The sequence below is a fragment of the Limulus polyphemus genome, unplaced genomic scaffold (genome assembly GCF_000517525.1).
Source record: "Limulus polyphemus unplaced genomic scaffold, Limulus_polyphemus-2.1.2 Scaffold131, whole genome shotgun sequence".
Taxonomy (NCBI): Eukaryota; Metazoa; Arthropoda; class Merostomata; order Xiphosura; family Limulidae; genus Limulus; species Limulus polyphemus.
Genome location: NW_013665741.1, coordinates 990,683 through 1,006,375, shown reverse-complemented (window position 1 = coordinate 1,006,375; position 15,693 = coordinate 990,683). Strand labels below are relative to the sequence as shown.

Genomic DNA, 15,693 nt, shown 5'->3' with positions numbered 1-15,693 from the left:
ATGACCAAGCCTCTGGTCTTTTGGAAGAACGTATTGATCTGAGACAATTCAAGATTCGCTCAATTTTCGGACAGTGGAAGGATATTGGTCTGGAGAATGCCTCACCAATTGTTTTGGCTCAACAGATTGCAGCCAACTGTGAAGCATGGTGGTTTCAGCGTGATGGTTTGGGGAGCTGTTTGGGTTGGTGGGAGATCGAGCTTATTGGAGTGCGTTGGCAACAATAATTTTGCGAAATACGTCGAAATATTGGAGGAAGGACTCTTGCCACTTTATTCCTCGGGTTTCGTAGACAAGAACACAACGTTGTTCCAGGAAGATGGAGCACCGTGTCACACTGCTAGAAACACCCAAAAGTGTCAGGAAGAAAATTGTATCGAGAAGTTGCCCTGGCCGAACCAATTTCCTGACATGAACCTCATCGAAAACCTCTGGGCCATACTCGACCGGCAAGTCAAGAAACAACCAAAAAAACCAACTTCGAAGAGCGATCTACTCCAAGTTTTGAAGCACGAGTGGGCGAAAATCCCACAATCTAAAACTGACGAGATGATTCTCACGATGCCCCAAAGGATCAACGAACTCCACGAAGCGAAAGGAAGATCTACTAGATATTAATTAAATTATAAATATATCAATTCATGTGAATATGACTGAAAATTTTCATTTTTTCTGATAAGGTGGTGTCTATTTACTTGTGACCACACTGTGTGCATTACAAAAAACGTTTTTGCTAATTTTACTGTGCGCTATTATAGTGCAGTACAAAATATTTTCATCTATATTAACTTTGTCGTTATATAATGTATCGATAAGATTATTCTTGGAAGTGAAACTTGTAGGAAACATTTCGAACCTTAAGCCTAAACTGCTACTTGTATTTCAGAGCGTGTAGAAATAGCTGTATAGTGTTGGCTTTCAGCTGAGCTATCCCAACTTAGCGAGCGTTTAGTTTCACTGTCAGGAATGGTCTTTTGTCCTTCTTTTCTTTTTCTCTCTTTTTCGTCTTTATTATTATTTTTTATTTTCATTTATTCACCCTTCTTTTGATTCTACTATGTTTTTTTTTAAATAAAAGATGAAAAAACAATTTTTATATTTACCTTTGAAATTCGTTTTACAGATGTAGTTTTTTCTGCAATGCTTCCTTTTGTCCTTTTTTATCAATATTTTTTTCTTTGTAATGAAGACCCCCAGTAGCACAGCGGAATGTCTGCGGACTTACAATGCTAGAAACCGGGTTTCGATACCCTTGGTGGGCAGAGCACAGATAGCCCATTGTGTAGCTTTGTGCATAACTACAAACAAACAAATCTGTGTAATGAAATTAAGCCAGGAGGTTTTGTACATAGTATTGAACACTTCTTTTGAAACGATTCGAACTTGATTCACTTATTGTATATTTACGGCTTAGTGTGGATAAAATATTAATTATTTTGAAACACTGTAGAGTACTTGATCTCGAGATGATTTATAGCACTATTAATTACATTATTTTGGTGCGTACATTGTTTGTTTGGAATTAAGTACAAAGTTACACAATGGGCTGTTTGTGCTCTGCCCACCACGGGTATCGATACCCGGTTTCTAGCGTTGTAAGTCCGCAGACATACCGCTGTCAGTTATACTACTAACACTCTTCATTAAAATTATTATTATTAGAGGTTTTAACGAATTCATATTTTGGCTCTCTGCTTACGTTTCTTCGGATACATTACACTTCTTTATCTTTTAAATTTTCTAAAATTGTTTTCATTTAGAATTTTTATCATTCTGTTTAAGTTCATCTTTCTTAAACTTTATTTTTTTTAAATAATTTTTTATGTTTTATTCTTTTGAGATCAATTCTGCATCTAACTTCAGAGTTCTTAATCTTACTTCTTCTTTTATGTTTCCGAGAGTCTAATATTTTCCCCATTTTATCGTTACATTTTCTATGAATCTTAGGGCCTTGTTATCTAAAATCTCATCTAACACGATATATTTATCATTTTGTTTATTTTCCTCATGTTCACGTTTCTGAATCAAATACCAAGCACGGCTCTTCATCCTTACTATCTTAATCAGCTGTTTTTGTAAACGAAACGATTACCTATTAACATCCATTCCATTTTTGTACATCAGCTGCCCTAGCTCTAGTCACCTGGCCATGCCACTCATCAGTTGTTTATTAAACTATTAACATGACTCTCCATCTTTCCAATTTTTGTACATCAGCTGCCCTAGCCCTAGTCACCTGGCCATGCCATTTATCAGTTGTTTATTGAACTATTAACATGACTCTCCATCTTTCCCATTTTTTGTACACCAGCTGCCCTAGCCCTAGTCACCTGACCATGCCACTCATCAGTTGTTTATTAAACTATTAACATGACTCTCCATCTTTCCAATTTTTGTACTTCACCTGTTTTTGTTTACTAGAATATTCATTTTATCGTCTTTCAATAAGCTTATATTTTAGTATTATTATTTCTAAACTTTAAGTTCGATTCAACAACGTGATTAAAAAATCAACTTTAAGTTTATTTAACTTATCTATTTTTATCATTTAAATTTACAACTTTATTATGAGTAAACCTTACTGTAGTGTAATGGCCTATTTATGACTGTCGCTTTGACATTTACCCAAACATAATTATAATTTAACTTGTTATGATGTGTCGGTTTTTTCATTATTATGAATGTTAATATTAATGTTATTTCTGCTATATATATATATTATCTTTGATTGAGAAATATTTAAAAACTAGTATTTAATTTTTTCCAGTTTAATTTTGTTGTTCACTCTTTCCCATCGTTCGTTTTTTATTGTTGTTTTCCACTGTATCGATAAATGAAAGAAAAAAACAAAATAATACACACACAAACATATACTGAGAGATATATATTGAAGTTTTTGACATCAGAGGAATTCTACCTATACTAATTTTTACTTCAGAGGGTTGGGCGTGGCTAAGTTGTTATCATGGCTGAACTGAATCCGAAGATTTGTGCACGTGTTCTGCACTTAGTTCACTTTAGAACTAATATTTGTTTGTTTTTTTCGGACATTATGGTATTAGCACAAAGGGTTATCAACACCCTAACCCTTGAACTGATAGATAAGAAAGAAGGAAGTTAGTCAACAGCTTCCATTACTAACTCTTGGGTTACTCTGATCAAATAGTGTGATTTGACTCTTACTATTATAACATTCCCACGGGCCCAAAGCGCTGTTTACGATTTTTTTGCGATAACGGGACGCAAACCATGGACTCAGATTCACAGCTAGGCACACTGATAACTAAGCTACACTCATTCCGTCATCTATAAACTATTATTTGGTAAAAGTCCGTGCGTGTGTGTGTGTGTGTGTGTGTGTTTATCCTCGAACTGGCGAACCGCTGGAATCATTGTCACCAAACCTGATATGCATCCTCAGGACCACTCGGGGAGTGAAAGGGGGGCTGGAGTGTGGGTCTCACCCCTTATATCTTTCCTTTACGTTTTGTCAGTTTATAACCAGTGAAATGTGGACCGATTGTCACTGAACTGAAATGTACCATTAGGGTCTCCTGAGAGTGACATAGTCGGTTCGGCGTTCGGATCTAAACTAAATATGTCATCCATCTGCGGATCCCAATGTCGTCCCCTTGTGCTATTGGCCAGCTATTATAATATAGACGACTAAGTAAAAATTAGATAGTAAATGTGAGCGAGTTTTATGAGTTGTAATAAAAGCTGTTCCATTTAAGGTTTTGTTTTGATTACAGTTTTCCAGGGATATAAAAAAACAACAACAATGTGGATGTATTTGCAATGTTTCTGTTTTAAGTTAGATTATTTATATTAAAATTTTCTTTAGGAAATAATTATAGAACTCTGCGTTGCGCCTGTCTGTTTATATATTTGTGGATTATTTGATTATTTATAATACAAAATAGTAATTAATTCCGTGATGAATTTTAGAGTTCATTCACTAGCGTTTTCAGCTCAGTGTCTCAAGCAACTACTTGTACGAAAAGCCCGCCTAGAGATAAGCATTCCTAACAAACGTCAAGCAGAATGTAGCAGTCCAGTTACGTAGCTGGAGTAATCAAGTTCCTTGAAATTGAACCTCGTAAGCGCAACATTGATAGTAGGGCTATACTACAGGATGATTCAAGCAGAATCCAGTTGCATAATTGGAGTAAACAAGTTCCTTGAAATTGAGCCTCGTAAGTGAAACGTTGATAGTAGGGCTAGGGTTGTACTACGGACGATTCACATCTTACTAACATCTAGATACGACACGTAAACTGCCAATATTTCATCAGGAGAGTAATTTAGACAGACGAGGATATAGGCTAGAAGCTGTAATTACTGGTTGCTCTGCGAGATAATAGACATAAGTTGACATAACTTTCAAATTTTGTTTGTTAAATTCCTAAAAAAATATATTATACTATGTACACATTAATGATGTTATTTTGAGAAAGATGATAAACATATCAGTTATTTTTTTTACAGGATATACTAGGTTACCCAATACGGATATTCAAAAACACAAAGGGATATATTTGATATATTCGAACTGAACTAATTAGATATTATTTTGAAAAGTGGTTTTTTAATTCGTTTTCTCAGTGGACATTGTTAAAAATAATCACCTTTTTTTTTAAAAAAAAAGCTCAGCGATGTTAATATCCTAAATTTAAACACCATTCCGAAATGAGTTTTAAGTTTGTTTAAGTGTCTTTTATCCATATTCTGGTATTAAAATTTCTTCCAGATGAAATGTAATATAGGGATTTTATTTAAGAAACGCAATTGGTGAATCTCTCAGACAGCTGAGATCCAAAGAATCGCTTTCAAATTAACATAAATACCAAATTTGTAACCCCTGGGTATAAAAGGACAGAATCGCTACAAATTGATGATTGAGAAACTAAGACTGTGTAATTGAGAAAATATATGACAAACTTGGCAATTTCTAAACACTTTTCTTCTAAGTTTTCTATCGTCTGTTTATTTTTTGTAACAGAAGCTACGAATTTTAAACTAAATTTTCCTCAAAGAATATTCAGGAAAGACATTAATTCTTAATCGTGTAATACGCATCCAGATAAGTTCGTTTTTATCTGGAATAAAAGCAAGTTCAAATGGGTTCAGACTTAACCAGTGGAAATTAACTCGTTTAGTAAAATGAAAATGCTAGACTACAAAGGGAGAAATCTAAACAACGTTCTAGAAAATGTGGAAATGCACGAAACTTCATTTATGCTCCTGTGAGGGTTGATTAATAATAACTTAGAATTTTTCACTCCATAGTTACGAGAGATAAGCTTGCTGCCCGTAAATATAAGTAACAAATTACAATCTTATTTCATATTTGTTTTAAAAATATGTATTGAGAATCGGCCTTTAACTTACTGCGCAAAGAAAAGTTCAGCAGAAATAAGAAAAATGATGTAACATTGTGACGCAAATTAGGGAAACAACATTTGAGTAACCCCATAAATTAACAGGTAAAGAGCAAAATCATAATGTATTTTCGATTTACCCCGATCCAGGGTTAATTGTGGGAGAGAAATTCCACGAAATTGTCAGAATTCAGTGACAAATAGATCCAAATCAGGGTCGTAGGAAGCGATAAGGCCAGTCAGGCCATGGCTTGACCACTTTTTCATGGCATGTATAGCTATAACTTATGTGTTAAAACTTGCTACTTTTAATTCAATACATTACGTTGTGTGTATGCAGTGTTTGTACTTAAAATGGCTCAAAATTCAATCTCATATAGCATCAGATTTTCAAAAAATTTCTGGGGGCATGCCCCCTGATCCTCCTAAAAATAGCATTGTGGCAATGGTCTGACCACTCAAAAAGTGTTTCCCGCGAATGATAGATTGGGTTTATATTTATTTTCAATATCACAAAATCCCCTATTCAACGCAGATGTCTGGTGTACAAGTGTACATAGTTTATACATGTACATTTTCATAAAATTAGCTCACAGCACAAACGCTCTGATGCTATTGCTGCCTAGCAAACGTTTCAAGGATTGTTCACTCACATCTATCTCCAGATTAACAGAGAAGAAGATTGTTTAAGCAAAATGTTTTTTTTTTTTTTTACAAATAACAAAATACAAAATAAAATAGATGCTTTACAATTATTTGTATAAATTTCAGTAACAATTTTTTTTGTTTGAGAAAATCTAGTTTTCAAACGTTTGCATTTAGTCAGATGAACGTTCGGTCAACTACCTTTTGATGAGAACAAGTAACGTTTTTTTTTATTTGAAGGACGTTAGATAGCTTTACTTTGTTTTCCAAAAATCTGATTTAGTAAGGCTGGCCAAATCCGGCCTGGTGGCTAGGGCACTTGACTCCCGATCTGCGGGTTGAGAGTTCGAATCTCGTCACCAAACGTGTTCGCCCCCTTCAAGTGTGGGGGCATTATAATGTGACGTTTAATTCGTTGGTAAAAGAGTTGGTGAAGTAGCCGCCTTCCCTCTAGTTTATTACTTCAAAATTAGGGACGGCTAACACAGACATCCTTCGAGTAGTTTTGCGCGAAATTCAAATACAAATTAATCAAAACCTAACCCTCCCAGGTCTACGAAGACCTAGAGTTCCATGTCGAAAGAGCGAATCCTTTCTTAAGAGATTTTATTTTATTTTTGTTTGAAGTTAAACACAAAGCTACACAATGCGCTGCCTACTGCGGGTATCGAAACCAGGTTTTTAGCATTGTAAGTCTGCAGACATACTGCTGTGCCACTGGGGGCTTCTTAAGAGCAGTCAGTTTGATAAAAAAACATAAAAGTCAAGGCAACGTTCCAGATAAAATATTATTTTGTGGCTAAATTAAATTGAAACATTAATGTCTAAAAGTTAAAGTTTTATAATATAAACAATCATAAATTTTGTCATATTTTTTGCTTAATCTTCAAATATTTTAAAGCCCTAATACAAATGATATAGATTTTCCATTTACAGAGCGATATATTTAAATTTGAGATAGTATATCAGGTCTTTCTTAAAAAAACATTCAGAAGTCAGCAACAATTAGATGATTATAATGTAAGTTAGTAAAAGCATAAATTATAGTATTCTGAAACAGATTTAATGAATACATTAATGCATTATCGAGGTAACTGTAAATAATAGCTGAGTTTTTATTTCCTGAAATTTCTCACTTCTATTGACGGATGTGTTTATAATAGTTTTATTTTATTGTCTAATGAACACACCGCGTTTTTTATCACATCATATTATTACAAAAGTCTGACAATTTCTTAAAGTAACATATTACAGCAAAGTGTTCCAGGTAGTGTGAAGAGCGAAAACTGATAATTTTATAGTTTTTTTCTTCACAGGGTAGCTTGTCTGTTTACAAGTTAGAACAGAATCACGTGTTCATTATTCCATAATCACTTTATAAAAATAATCGCTGTTTTAAATCCTGTTTTTAAGTATAAAAAACTCTCCTCTTAAGGGAAAAACAGGAGGAATGGAGAGTTATGTTAATAGTTAATAGCTTACTAAACAAAAACAGCTGATTAGAAATGAAAAGGATGAAGATAACTCCATAGGTATGCAGTTGAATGGGATTACCGTGATCCATGTTTATTAAGATGTTTCATTTTCAAGCCGTTAAGTTAAAGGTGTGGAGTAAAAAGTTATAAGTTTGAGCTTATGAGCCTTCTTTAACTTAAAGCCCTCGTTTAATATCTTGGTAACTGTTCCAAAAAATATATTCAGCTTCATTGCAATGTGTTTTGGGGTCAGAGCGTTCTCTTTCGTAACCATAAATTGCACTTTACAGATTTCCTTGAGGTTGTGATTTTGGAGCCCGTTGTTGTCTTAAATGTTTTGCTATGGAGCATATCGAAAGCTGTCTTTTTACGAAGCATTGTTTCCTTTGGCTTTACATGGGTTAAAACCTCGCTTACGAACACCATTCCTTCGAAAAGGCTGTGACATATTTCCCCAGACATAAGTTTATACATGTCAGCATTGTGCATTAAGTTATCAAGAAATCGTCGTGAAACAAATATATAGGTGCTAAGTATTTCGCCCGTGGTGCCGTGTATTAGCATATACAAATTGTTCTTATAAAGTTCGATCAATTCTCTGTTTATTTATTCTTCACGTTGAACTGTATTGTAAAAAAGGCAAAGGAAAAATAGTTGCTTAAAATTGTGAGGAAAATATATAACATGTAATATTAGTGATCGTAACGGTACCAAATAGGTAAAGGTCTAATTTTTGTCGAGGTTTAAAACTTCTGTAACGTGCTCGTGATTTTGTGAAGTAAACACTGTCATTTGATAACAGTAGCGTAGAAATTTTGGAATGCACAGTAGTGCTGAACGGTTATCACTTTTGTTTTTCAGTTTGACATTTGCAAATAATCTCGATTAGATAACGATTACTCTAATTAGATCATTTTCAGAAAAAGAAAACGCGAAAAAGGTTTATGTATTTGCAGAAATCGGAGCTTTAAGTTGTGGTGTTATCATACCAAATATAAATCTAATACAACTGAATTGTGATTTAAAATCGGTGTTATTATGCAAGTACAAAAATGATAAACCAGATCTGTGTTTTAGATGCTACTGTGTTTTAAGAGTCACCATAAGAGTTTCTTTCTTAAGCCTGAACTATTCTTACATACCAGTATAAGTCTAGTAAAACTGGGTTGTACCTTAAGTATTATTGTATCAATAAAAGACCCAGAGGAACGAGAGTTTTGTTTCAAGTATTATCGTGTTTTAAGCATATTACCATACCTAACAAGGCTTAGCGGGATTTTCCGTAAGTTATATTATACCAATTTAAACGTAATAACTCATAATATAAAATATTATCAACTAAAAATTCAATTTTTCAAGCTGAACAAAGTTAGAGAATACTTTTACAATAACACAGAATACAATTTATTGAACTTTCCTGTGCGTACAGGTTTCAAAGTTGGTCATGAAGTACTTTTCACTTCTACTAGCTCCAAATTATTGAGAGTTATGTAGTTTTAGCGTGTTATATATGCAAAATCTTATGTGTGAAAAGCTCGTTTTAGTATTTCAATTAGCCCCTCAGTGGCTCAGGGGTAAGTCTGAAGGCTTATAACGCTGAAAACCGAGTTTCAATAAGAGACATTGGTAGGTTCAGCACAATAACTCATTATGTAGTTTTGTGCTTAACTACAAACAAACAAACAGAAGTATTTCAATTAACCAAACTCCTGCTGGCAAATATAAAATTATGCCTAAGAAAGGCATAAAGGTGTGCTTTAAAATCGTATAATATCTTAAAACATGTGATGTTATAATTATGATCACAAAGTATAAATGATCTAAAACGTAGCTACAATCATGTCGGCATGATCCTAATGAAACTGAACAAATACAGAGAAATTATTTGATTACTGCATCTAGAATACAACTTATATTATAGGATTTCGTCTAAGTTAATTTCGGTATTAAGATATAATTTCACAAGCATTAAGGATCAAAGTTAAAATTGTTTACGTATTTATATTTTAAAGTCTCAGATAACTCATGATGCACATTTTACATTTGAAACACATTAATGCTGTGTAATGGCTTTTTAGGCCTGGCATGACCTGGTCGCTGGGGCGCTCGATTCGAAATCTGTGAGTCGCGAATTCGAATTCCTCTCACCGAACATATCCGCCCTTTCAGCCGTGGGGGCGTTATAATGTGACGGTCAATCTCACTATTCGGTGGTATAAAAAGTAGCCCAAGTGTAGGCGGTGGGTGCTGCTGACTAGCTGCAATCCCTCTAGACTATCACTGCTAAATTATGGACGGCAAGCACAGACACCCCTCTAGTGGCTTTGAGCAAAATTCAAAACAAACCAAACGAACATAACAGCTTTAATGTGATGTTTTTTATGTTTGTATTAATAAATTTTTGTGGCACATTCCTCTCTTTCTAGATTAACAAATATCAACAACTTGAGGTCACATGATAAATCTACCATATTTCTTCTCAGGTACCAAAAATTCTATTTTATCAGCTTTTTTTTTTTTTTACGATTGTCGTGATAGTCCAATAAAGAAACTATATTTCTTATAACTGCGTAGTCTCACACTTAAAGATTCTTGTTCAAGACAGTTTAGCTGAGTGTACAATATTAAAGTGTTTGCTTCTTCTTTGGGTTAATGCTCTTTTGTACAATGAGAGTAAGGATAGTTTGGACTTCTGAAAGTAATAAAACGGCAGGAGTGCATCGGAGTGGAAGTTACAATAGAGTGTAAAGAGATTCAATTTTTTATTTTGTTTTTAATTTTAAAACTTCTTCCCAAAGCCACGTAGAAACACTGGTAAGAATATATATATAAGTACTGAAGACCATTGAAGAAAGCTTTTAGAGAAACATTTAGAAAAATGCTTTTATAGAGGAAGCAGAAATTTTGTAGATTTTAGTGGAGTTACCTAGTGGACTGTTAGTGAGTGTGCTGAGGCTAATGTTTTGATTGAAACTATCATTTAGAACATGCATAACATAAGGAAATATAACGAACGCAAATAACATAAAAATGATAATTTCGAATATTATTATTATCACTGTGTTAAATGACAAAACATACTTACCACTACTTTAGCCGGCTTGTTTTGTTTTTTTCAAGAAAGCTTTCTCATGTTTCTGTAACAAGATCATCAACGGAATTTTCGTGTTTTTTTTCGATTAGGAACGTTACCCTATTACAGTGACATATGATCTTCATAAGTTAAAACTAAAATATTACCCAAGGTATATTAGAGTTGCCTTATTCTAATGTTTATCACTGGTTATGATGAAAACAAAGGAAGCAGCGACAATCGGAAAAGGTTTTTCGATTATTTTCCCCACCAGAACTTCCTGTATTTGTTCCAGAGTTTTCGCGCAAAGCTACAAAAAAGGCCATGTACGCTTAGCTGTCAGTGTTTTTGAATGATAAACTAAAGGGAAGGCAGCTGATCAACATTACCCGCCGCCAACTCTTGTTCTGAACGTATAGTGAGGTTTAATAGTCACTCTTATGCAGCACCAGTGAGTCCAAAGTGTATAACACGTTTTTTCGGAAAGGGCCGCGAACCATAAACCCTCGGATTCAAGTCAAATCACCTAACCACTAGGCTACGTCCAGCCCATAACTTAGAATCACAACAATCACTTTTCAGGCTCTCCTAAAAAAATAAGCGCATGCTCAACACGCAGTATAAAATAGCATAATAAAGCTGTTCTCATTTCACCTGAATTCAATCCGTAAGATTTTTAGAGGAACATTTGCTCATCTGTAAAAGAACATTTTTTTATTTCATTGGCTAGGTCTCTTTTCAGTGGGTATTATGGTTTAGAAGTTTTTAATAATGTGTTTTTTTCTGTTTGAGAAATATCTTTCCGAACAATCTTAAGCATCTTGGAAGGTAGGATAGAAATATTTTTTTTCTGTAAAATGAAAATCTAGTTTTATAGTTCTAGAAATAATGAGGTTAATATCTTCAAATTTTGTGCAAGCCAAATCAACGAAAGGGATAATTAGACTTATTTTATTGAAATATTAATAACATACTTGAAATAATTTGTTTATTTGTTTTAATAGCAAAGCCACATTGGGCTATCTGCTGTGTCCACCGCGGGGAATCGAACCCCGGATTTTAGCGTTGTAAGTTTTTAAACTTACCGATGTCCCACCGGGAGATAAGCTAGCTCCCTACTTTTCAAAAAATCCTAGCTTACGTAAGGAAAACACTTGGAAGTTAATTTACAAATTCACATAAACTTTTTGTACAGTTTTAAAGATAACTAAACTCCTTTTTTTAAATAACTCGATATAATTTCATCGTTTATTTCAATTAAAATTTAAGTTGTTCTTGATAATTATCGTAAGTTAAGACCTTTTTTTTTCAAAGATTTTCGACTTTTAATATGTTTTATATTTTTATTATGTTAAATTAAAACTGTCGTTTTGATTTCTTGAATTAAAGCGTTTATAAAGTCATATTCTGTCATGTTCACGAACATTCCTTTGGCAAGCCGTTACGCTCTGCTTCTTCTTAAACCTAGGAAACATCATGTGTCTCAATACATCCTGTTGAAATTATCACGTTTACGCTGATGATGTTATTAAATAAAGGTTGACCAAACAGATAACTTAGTTAATATATCTACCTTGAACATTAGAAAGCAAAAAAAAAAACAATTACTGTGATGGGATAGAGAATGAATTGTTCAACATTTATAAATTAATAGCTGTCTATTGTAAAATATTTTGTAGTAGTAGAGATGTTAAATAACACTAAAAAGAAAATGTTTCTTAATGATAAAGGTATTATATACAAAAATTATGCAATTTACTAACATTCTACTTAGAATTCCACATCCATTGAAAATGCTTTATTTTAATACACAGTGAATCACTTATTACAATAATAAGAGATATACTTCGTGGGAATGAATATTAAAACACACCATTAAAGTTATGGATGATCACATTCATGAATGTGAATATTTGATCCTTCTATATTTTAGGAAATGAGCGTTAGAGACAAAACAAACCAACAGATCATCCCAAATAATTTCTTCTAATACTTGTTGACCGAACCAAGAAGAAAATAAATGACCTCGATGCCATCGTGGCGATTAGAAGTTACGTGTGACGATGACCAAATGTCATCGGAAGATCAGATTGCTGTTCCTTGTGACGACAAACGTCCAGCGTCTAGATGTAACGTAAGTAATTTATCATTCAAAGAGGTAGAAGAATGGCTGGATAGACATCACGAAATCGCAGCTGATTACTTTCTTCAGAAAGTGGATATTACTTTTATCAACCGATGGCTGATGACTCATGGATTTTTATCCATTCGCGAGTACATCAGCTCACGACGGAACTCGGACACACTAGTCATTAGTGATGAACAGTCGCCCGTGGAAAAAACTTCCGGTTATTTTAGTGACGGACCAGAACTAACGACAAGTCGACATTTGAAGTCAAAAAAGTTCCTTCGCCAGAATTTCGCTCGCTCAAAGAAGAAAAATGTATTTCGGAACTCCGAGCCAATCAGCCAGAGCGCCGATAGCCCAACCCATGCGAGGAGAAACAGTCTCAGAGACTTCAGGAGGTTTCTTTCTCTACCATCTCGATCTATTCACATTCTAAATCTCCTCATTGAATCCAAAGTTCGAATCCCTCGACTACCTTCGAAAGGAGTTGAATCAAAACGCGAACTTCGATTTTTAAATGAAAGACAATTCTTCTTGGAAAGTGTTCAAGAAATAGCCCATGACCTAGATGTTAAGAGTCTGACCCAAAAAATTATTACCAATTTGGCAGTACTTTTGGACAGTGATTGTGCATCTTTATATGTTATTGAAGGACCGAAAAACAGACGAATGCTGGTCTCTAAGGTTTTCGATGTGCACTGTGGGGCGGGTATTTTCTTACCTGGTTCAGGAAAGGACGATGAAATCAAAGTTCCATGGGGCACTGGAATCATAGGTCACGTAGCAAACACGGGGGAGACAGTGAATCTAAGAGATACCAATGAGGTATTGTTAGGTTTAACCTGTTATTTTTTAAACCTAGAAATGGTTATAAGCGTTTACTTTATGACTAAGAAGTAAAGGTTATATTGATTTCAATAACACCATCATTGAGTAAAATTTGATAATCTTAAGAAGTAAAGGTTATATTGATTTCAATAACACCATCATTGAGTAAAATTTGATAATCTTAAGAAGTAAAGGTTATATTGATTTCAATAACACCATCATTGAGTAAAATTTGATAATCCTAAGAAGTAAAGGTTATATTGATTTCACTAACACTATCATTGAGTAAAAAATTGATAATCCTAAGAAGTAAAGGTTATAATGATTTTAATAACACTATCATTGAGTAAAAAATTGATAATCCTAAGACGTGAAGGTTATATTGATTTTAATAACACTATCATTGAGTAAAAATTGATAGTCCTAAGAAGTAAAGGTTATGTTTATTTTAATAACACTGTTATTGAGAGTTTAGACCGTAGAAGAAACGTTCTATTAAAGGCATAAGATTACTTATTCAAAGAAATTATAAAACAGATTTTTAACCACACTTCAAGTATTTAAACAAAAATATTACTTATTATTAACATTATATTGCAGCATGCATTAGACGATTAATTAGTGTGCTCATTAATGTAGTATATGTTAATGCAATTTCTTTACTCGAGCATGCGTACATCTGTTCTCAAGAGTATCTTACAGTGTTAGAAAGAAGTCAACAAAACATTACCGTAACAATAACAAGCTAAATCTGCTCTACTTGTAGGATCCAAGGTATAATGACGAAGTTGATAAGATACGTGGGTACAGAACAGACACGTTACTCTGTATGCCCATTAGAAATGCTGATGACGAGATTATTGGCGTTGCCCAAGTTCTAAACAAAAATCTCCAAAATAGCGAGCAGCAGTTCACGGAAGAAGACGAAAAGGTATGATTATTAAACATTTGATCCAACCTATAAATACCGAATTGAAGAAGTAGTATCAGCAGTGTGTCTGCTTAAGTATTTGAATTCTTTTTCGATTAAACACACTTTGGAACAGTTTTCTTTATACGTGGTCACAGTTCTTTTATTACACGTAGAACATCAATGAGAAAAACTGCAAGATATCAAATACAGAAAAGCATTGGTAGAATGGCATCCATCTTTGGCTTAGAGCATACTATTTAGGTGGTGTGGCACCGAAATTGCTATACACAGACGAAGGCAACATCCAGAGGCTTCATAAAGCCCAAAGCATCTGTAACTGATAGAAAAAACAAACAAACAACAACAACAAAAAACCCGTGCATGTAAAACTAGAGGTTCTAGTCCTGTTAAACCTCTAGACTGGGGTTACTATATGTTTTATCATTTCTGTAACCAAGTTCAAAATTAATGAACAACTAACAAGGGCCGCTGAACTTGATCACAAAATGACTATTAAGTTAGCTGGAGTTAATGACCTTATAGTTTCTGAAGGCAAACGTCGTCTGATATGTTAGATCCAATTCATGAGGTCTGTGGGGAAGAAGATATAAGCTTTCCAACACAGCAAAGCAATGGATACAAAATGACCATCAACATGCAGCTAATCAGAGCAGTGTATTAGAGATTTCGGTACTTTGGAATCATTATTGTAATCTGGTAGACGAAGCAGGCATTAAAATCTATTATTCCTACATCAGTCACCGATCATCGTTTAAAAAAAAGAAGAAGAAGAAAAAGCTACAGTATCAAGTTGGTAAATTATTTCACTTCATGTTCTTGCCTGACCGATCTCTGGATAAAGACAAACGCTGTTAGTTCCATCCAAGTATAACTATGTACTCATCTCATATCTGAGAGATATATCTCAGGATGATGACATGTCGATCCCCGTTTACTGTCTTCACGAGGATATCTTTCTTTCACAGGTACATGTTGCATTAATGATTCAGAGAGATATTTCAATAAAGTTGATTCAGAGAGATATTTCAAAAAAGTTAATTCAGAGATATATTTGAACCAAGTTGGTTCAGAGAGGTATTTGAACAAAGTGGATTCAGAGAGATATTTCAACAAAGTTGATTCAGAGAGATATTTGAACAAAGTTGATTCAGAGAGATATTTAAACAAAGTTGATTCAGAGAGATATTTGAACAAAGTTGATTCAGAGAGATATTTGAACAAAGTTGATT

At 33.9% G+C, this 15,693-nt stretch overlaps 1 protein-coding gene across 4 annotated transcripts in view; it reads left to right on the top strand.

Annotated features, from left to right (window-relative positions):
* Positions 1-15,693, top strand: part of LOC106473569 (dual 3',5'-cyclic-AMP and -GMP phosphodiesterase 11A-like) — a 108,623-nt gene that overhangs the window by 32,938 nt on the left and 59,992 nt on the right. For 3 of the 4 annotated variants that reach the window (XR_002614016.1, XM_013934258.2, XM_022403041.1), the window contains exons 2-3: positions 12,508-13,527; positions 14,297-14,461. Coding sequence is in view for 3 of the 4 variants with exons in the window: in XM_013934258.2 (XP_013789712.2) it covers positions 12,595-13,527; positions 14,297-14,461 (1,098 nt within the window). In the remaining variant the exon portion in view is untranslated. The remainder of the gene's footprint in view (positions 1-12,507; positions 13,528-14,296; positions 14,462-15,693) is intronic. The other variant, XM_022403048.1, reaches the window with a different exon arrangement.